At 40.5% G+C, this 7,500-nt stretch overlaps 1 protein-coding gene across 1 annotated transcript in view; it reads left to right on the plus strand.

Moving 5' to 3' along the window:
• Positions 1-1,050, plus strand: part of LOC137974080 (uncharacterized) — a 2,990-nt gene extending 1,940 nt beyond the window's left edge. The window contains exon 2 of the mRNA XM_068821003.1: positions 672-1,050. Coding sequence (XP_068677104.1) covers positions 672-994 — 323 coding nt within the window. The 3' untranslated portion in view covers positions 995-1,050. The remainder of the gene's footprint in view (positions 1-671) is intronic.
• Positions 1,051-7,500: the final 6,450 nt, after the last annotated feature.

Raw genomic sequence — 7,500 nt, forward strand, 5'->3', positions numbered from 1 at the left:
TGAGTGTGCTTGTTTCTTTTCCCTCCCTCCCTGCTATATCTTGGGGTAAGTATACATTTCACACACTGGTTTTTCTCAGTGATGTGTTGACAGGGTCTTGGGAGGTGGACTGTGGCTCGATTACCATGGTGACCTCCTTGCTGCTGTGGAGAGTGCTGCCTCTTCTCTTGCTACCTTAACAGCACGTACCCTCCAATAAATTGGTGTAGCGTTTTAATTTTTCATTTAATTGGTGCCATTATTTAATCCTTTATTTTAGTTCCCTGTAAAAGTAGTAATAATGTATTTGTTAACAATCAATTTGATACCCTAAATTCCAAGGACACACCATTGTCTTGGTTGAAGGGGCATGTCTCCCCCTCCTTACCTTTTCGAAAATTTCAGCCAGGAAAAAGGCTCCCGAAAATTCTAGGTGACCTATTTAGGGTGAAAATCCGTTAAAAGTGGGCAATTATACCATATTTTCAGATGTTCGAAAATCCTAGGAGAGGCAGGCAAGCAAGAAATTTTACAACAAATGTTCCGAAAATTCTAGATCTCAAATCGTCTTCCGAACAGATACTTTCCGAAAATTGACGTTGGGTGCCCCTGGAAAATGTCTGTTTACAATTTTCTCTCCACGTAAAGTGCCCATAAGTTAAATTAGCAATGTCTTTGCTTATATTTTTCAGATGAGGCGGAGAGTATTCTCAGCAATATGGAAGGGGTGACGGAACAACTTCTGGACGAGAAGAAATTGATGAAGAAACTGGAAATGGATAAAGGAGAATTGAAAGAGAAGATCAACCGTCTACAAAGTCAGCTTGATGCTATCAAGGTGAAGGAAGAAGATTGCCAGAACCGATGCCAGGAACTGGAAATCAGATACAACGAAGAAAAGGAGAGGCTCTCGTTAATTGAAGACACTGTGCAGCGGATTGGAAAGAGCAAAGAGAGAGTCAAGATGATGGTGCACAATTTTGCACCTTCATTAAACCTGGATGATTATGAATAGCTTTTCTCTGGGTTCTTTTAATTCTTTTAATTACATATTTTGGAAAATTTGTTGAATGTGTTTCAAGATTTTTCAATATAGTGCGTATTCAGTTCTTATCTGCACAACTTGAGGGTTTAGCAGAAAATTGTCCTTCTAAACTGCTTGGAGTGAACATCTGAAAAAGATATGGCAGAGAGAGCTCGCAATTGACGGAAAGTGAGCTGTTTTTCCTTTTAACTTGTCTTCACGAGAGACGATTTAATATTATTAAAACTCTGGGAGACACCATTGTCCTGGCATTCGGAAAGCTCACCTCCGGTTGCCGTACGACAGCAACGGCGATGACAACTTCACCTTAAAATATAACTTTAAACTATGGTAAGTTTCTCGCGGTTAGGCCATCTCGCTCGCGTCGTACAGTGTGGCCGAGGTATGCTAAAAATGAACCGGTACGAGTGGTTTCAGAGTTGAAAATGAAGACTGAAAGATTCACATTTGTACGCTCGCGTTGTCGGCAAAACCTCAAATTTGGTGATTTCACGTCGTTGCTGTGCAGAGGACCGCACGAATTTGTGCTAAAATGCGTGCTGCACGTGCAGCACGATTACTTTTCCTCTTTTAACCAATGATATTCTTGTTTCGTGGCGTTCTCCTTAAAACGGGGAGCTTAAGCACGTGCATTTTTGAGGCGCGGACGGCAACCAGAAGTGAGCTGTTTACCCTTTTAACTTTTCTTCACACAATTACATTTACATTGCTAAGTATCATTTCTCCATTAGAGACGATTAGTAAAAAAATGTGGGCACCCTAAAATCCCAGGCACGCGAAATGTTCTCTTCCGGTTACCGTCCGCGTCTCAAAAACGCGCGTGCTTAAGCTCACTAGGGATCTTGAGCACACAAGGTTTTTGAGACGCGGACGGCAAGCAACCAGAAGTAAACATTTCGCATGTCAAGACAGTAGTGTCTCCTAGAGCTTTTAAACTAATCAACTGTAATAGTGAAAAGATACTTAAAAATAGAAATGTGGTAGTGTCAAAAGAAGCAAAAGAGAAAACAGCTCACTTCCGGTTGCCGTCCACGTCTCAAAAGCGTCTCGTGCTTACGCTCCTTATTAGGGAATTAGCGAGTTTAAGCACGCACGTTTTTGAAACGCCGGCGAGAACCGGAAGAGAATATTTCGCTTGCCAGGGCAGTGGTGTCCTCCAGATTTTTATACTAATCATCTCTAATGGAGAAAAGATGTAAATGTGGTTGTGTGAAGACAAGTTAAAAGGGAAACAGCTCACTTACGGTTGCCATCCCTATTAAGTTTCTTCGGCAACGAAAACGTCACTTCAAAACAGATCTTTGTGATTATTCCATCTTGTTTCACCCTAACCCTAAATACGGAGTTTAAGATCTACGACGCGACGATAACGAAAACGTCATTTAAAATTGCAAGCTCAGGTTTATTATTTTTTTTTTCGTGATTATATCGGTTTGTCTAAGTTCTAAAAACTAGCTCAACTTTCCAGGAACTGAATTAGGAGGTGCGGTGTTGAAGTTACGGCAGAAAATTCAAATTCGCTGGCTTGTGTTCACGTTCTTCGTAAAACTTGAAAACTGGTCATTTTACGTCGCAGATGTGCCGATAACGTGAAAGAAATGTACAAAAATCAATAAATGCACGTGCACAGCGTGCAAGCTATTGTTTTTGCTCATTAAATATGCAAAATTTGTGACGTTTTCTTTGCCGTCGCGACGTTGATCTTAAACTCCCTGAAGTCTTTTACACGCCGACGTCACGGCGGCCATGTTGAGGAGTTAAAAAAAACAAAGAAACATCAGCTGTGTTGGAGGAGTGGAATATTCTTGTGGGAACTGAAAATTTTTATGACAATTAGTTTGCAAATCAATGGCAGATGGACACACGAAAACACTATGATTTTGATTTTGTTGAGTTCTGGGCATTACTTTCTTGCGAGGTATGGGTACTAGTTCCCAGTTTCTTGCGTTTTTCAAGATGGCGCCCACTCTAACTTGCAGATATTATGCACCTGTCAATGTTACGTCAATATCAAACATTATATGTCCTTGCATACAAAGTAAGAAGCACTGCTCCAAAATAGGATATATGAGTCACAAAACAATTAAGGTCGAAGATTTCTTCAGAAATAATTCCCCACGCTGATGAAATATGATGTGAGCCCTCTCACAAATGTAAGATTAGCAAATCGACAGAATACAGGGAAATTCCCAGCTTTGATGATAAACAAGTAACAAAACACTGTGGGTTGAGCAAAGGAGGTCTGAGTTTTGTTATAGCACCAAAGCGCTACCTCGCTCATTGATCTTACTTTGTCGGTCTCTCTGATCACATCAGAGGACATCCATTTAGGATGAAGCCAGAGCGTCTCAGACTTTCCTAGGGGCATTGGCAGGAATGCTTGTTCCTCGTATATGGCCCCTTAAGCGAGCTTCGCTCAACCCGTTGTGACATTTCTTATGTAGTATTTTCCGATTATATATTGCATCTTTGTCTGATTTTCGCTCGATTGTGGGATGACTTAGTCTATTTCAAGTTTCCATTAAGTGCGCATGTTCATGAGGCAAAGCTAATCTTTAATTAAGTAGCGAGTGGCTAAGAAATGTTTCAAAGTTACTCATTGAAGGTAAATGTGAAATCAAGCTAAACTTTTCGGAGAAGATTCATCTTCCAGCTACAAGCCTGTCTTCAGAAAGGAATTCACCCAAAATGACCAACGCAGGCTGTCTCCTTTTGTTGTGCGATGTTTGGCTGTTTGAAAATAGTTGGAAATCATTAATCGTGGACAAACTCCTTCAGAAATTTAATGGAATACTTTTTATTTACCGAGGGTTAACGTTGATTTATAGCAGTTTTCTAGCATGTGGCCCTCAGAAAAAGCACTTACGAACAGAAAATACCAATGATAACGTGTCTTTATGCAACGAATCGCTTATCGTTTTACCAAACCCAAGGAACAACTGAAATGAATGGAAGATGAAGGAACTCAAGTTATCGCTACTGGCTATCAGGCGCATTCATCTCTTTTGAGAATATTTGGCCAGTGACTGATCTTTCCGACCTGTAAAAAACAAAGATTGTGAAGAGACGACGTGGATTTAATATTAGGGAATGAATGGATGTTGCAGAATATCAATGACCAGTCATCTGGCGAAAAATATCGCCGAACCAAAGCTGACACTTTTTTCGAACGTCATTTTTAGTGTAGTCCGGCCTTTCAGGTATCTGCATGCAGCACTCGGCAAGAAAGTTCCCTTTACTTTTAGCTGCATCCAGTACTGGGCAAACCTCTGTTTACTCTTGGCTTTTTCATATATACAGAATGAGCCTTTTTGGATATTACGTCAAGCCGGCTACACTTCCTGATCACCTTACCATTAATATCAGACATCCCTATTTTTCTAGAACGTTTTCCCAACAAGAACCAACTACAAGAGTCCTGAAAGTTGAAATTTCAGAAAAATGACTAAATGATGTCATAGCCCTCATCAAGATTTATGCAGTGGCTAGGGACGCGCCACTCCCATTATATTTGATCTATGTTGCGGTATTTTTAGAGAAGAAGCTATTTTAAACTTTCAACTTTCGCAGGAGACCACACTCACGTAATAATGTCATGCTCATGATTGGCTAAGAAGTTTTGTTTTCGCTGGAAATTTATCTAAAGTCACCTTAGTCTTAGTGGCCCAACTTCGAGTTGCATGCTCAAAGTCGTGGGCCTCTGGCATGGTAATAGTGTGGTATTATCAGCGAGGCAAAATCTTTTGTGTTGAGGATTTTGAAAAACATGAAAAAAATGTCCTTGCATGCAAAGTGAGAAGCATTGCTCAATAAACAGGATTTGTGAGTCACAAAAAATTTACGCTTGAAGATTTCTTCAGAAACAGTTGCCCTCGCAAGTAAGACGATGTGATATGTCACACAAACATGAGCTAAGCAAATATAGAAGAGTTCGAAAAATCCCAAACTTTGAGGATAAAAAAAGTAACAAAACACTATGAGTAGAGTGACGGTAGTCTGAGTTCTGTTTTAGCACCGAAGCACTACCTCGCTAATCGATCTTTCTTGGGTCGGCCTCTCTGATCACATCAGAGGACATCCATTTAGGATGAAGCCAGAGCGTCTAAGACTTTCCTAGGGGCATTGGCAGGAATGCTTTTTCCTCGTACGTGGCCACTTAAGCGAGCCTCGCTCAACCCGTTGTGACATTTCCTACGTATATTTTCCAGTTATATATTGCATCTTTGTCTCATTTTCGCTCGATTGTGGGCCGGGGTGATTTATTCTGTTTTAAGTTTAAATCAGGTGCGCATGTCTTTTTGGCACGTTAGCTTTAATAAGTAAAGGGTGACTATTAAAACGTTCAAAGTTTCTCATTAGCCAACGCAACATTGAAGCCAAATGTAAATTCTGTTGAAACCCTTTGTGGAAGCTTGTGGCGAAGGAAACTCGTCTTTCTAGACGTGGCTATTTTAGACAATGTATCCCACCCTCCCCCAAAAAAGGTAAATGCAGCTTTTTATGCTCACTTGAGGAGCCACGTTTGAGGGAGTCACTTTGTGACGTTAAGTGTCTGTATTCCGAGACACGAGTGAAATTGAAGTCGGGGAAAAATAGCAAAGGTACACTCCGTGACGCTTAGTGAAATCCGCCTTTATCTAATTATACTGACTTGCATTTCTGGCCATATCTGAACACCGCAGCACATCTTCCCATCGTGACGGTCTGTAAAATGTCACAAATTTGAAATTGGTTTTGAACATGGATTAGCATGCCACGAACCAATCGTTACAAGGCGCTTTTCTTAAAACTTCTGCATTGGTGGAGTATTTTTTTCATTAGAGCACAGTATGCAAGATCACGTTGCATAAGAGACTGCTTATACTGCGAAACATAAAGAATTCCTCGTAGAAAAAACCAAAAACACAGTATCGGCCAGGAATCGATTCGGATTCGAAACCTGCTACGGTTAAATTGGGCGGGGTGCTCTAACCACTGAGCTATCCCGGCCGATGCAGGTTTGCAATAGAATATTTCTCCATGCAACAAGTTTGTCTAAATGACCTCAGAGCATTTACAAAGCGCGTTTCTGAAAACTCTTATATTAATGAAGTATTTACTTAATTTGCTCACAGTTTGGATGGCAACATTATGATGTTTCAAAAGAAATAGAAAATTTCATAGAAAAACAAACAAAAACACAGCATCGGCCAGGAATCGATTTGGATCCGACACCCACTAAGGTTGAATTGGGCGGGATGCTCTAACCACTGAGCTATCCCAGCCGATGCTTGAATGCAATAGAACATTTCTCCATGCAACAATTTCGTCTGATTGACCTCACAGGAGCCACTAGGCGCGTTTCTCAAAACTTTTGTATTAAAAAGTGTAATACGGACGTTTCTAAGGAATCAAAGCGATGGTGTGATTTTGTTGAGTATATATTAAATAAAAGATCGTATGAATTAATGGTCACTGGTGATTTTGTTGATTATGGTACCATTGGAAAGATCATCAAAACGTGTTTATAATTTTGCTTCGTAACCAACGTTTTGGCACCATGGTAACAAGTTGTTAATTTAACGACAAAACGGTTCGGTAATCATCCCCATAAAAAAGAGTCAGAAAAAAAGTTCACAACCCCTCCTCGGGACTCTATATACCTTGAAATAAAAGTGGAACCAATGAAGAGAACCCTCCCCCTCTAACTTGGTTATAAGTTCCTTTCTAATTTGGCTCGTTTCCTTAAACAAGACCCCTCCCCCCCTCCCTTGGATATGTTCTTTCCTAGTTTCCCTCGTATACTTAAACGACCACATTCAACAACAAAAAATTCTTAAAACTATAATTGAGAAGAACTGCTGAACGAGACGTTTAATAAAAAGCAGGAAGTCTAATTTTCTTTTTAGCCGAATATTAAAAGTTGTGATCACGACAGAAAATATGGGTAGAATTTCATATACCGGACTAAAAATGGCGAAGAACAAAAAAAAATTGTTATTCCGATTAGGGCTTGCTAATTAGGTGTTGTTATGTTCGCTTTGTTCTTTTGTTTCATGGACCTTAATCATTTCGGATCCGGTATATGAAAGACCAGCCCAACCCCCTCCCCTCCAGAGTAACATGGGGTTGCGCGCCCAACCTCGTTCCCAGGGTCTCTATTGTCTTAGACAAAGTTGGCATAGTTTTGAGATCCCAAGAAAAATAAAATTTTTTTCTTTGGTCAGTGCAACTGAATCCTAATTGTAGAGTACAACCTCGTCACCAGGACCTTTCCTTGCTTTTGGGGCTGGGGCGGGAAGAAGCCAAGGGAACGAGCGCAGAGGGCAAGGGAGAGGTCCTGGAAACGAGGCTGTTTACAGTACTTTTTTTAAAAAACAACATGCAAAGAAGATGTTTTGAATTGGTTAAATTCACGATTGATAGTGAGTGTTTAAGGGCATTGCTTTTGCCCGATATTTATGACGGATTCCGAAAACAGTGGCTCTACGAGGGGA

Source organism: Montipora foliosa, chromosome 10 (assembly GCF_036669935.1).
Source record: "Montipora foliosa isolate CH-2021 chromosome 10, ASM3666993v2, whole genome shotgun sequence".
NCBI lineage: Eukaryota > Metazoa > Cnidaria > Anthozoa > Scleractinia > Acroporidae > Montipora > Montipora foliosa.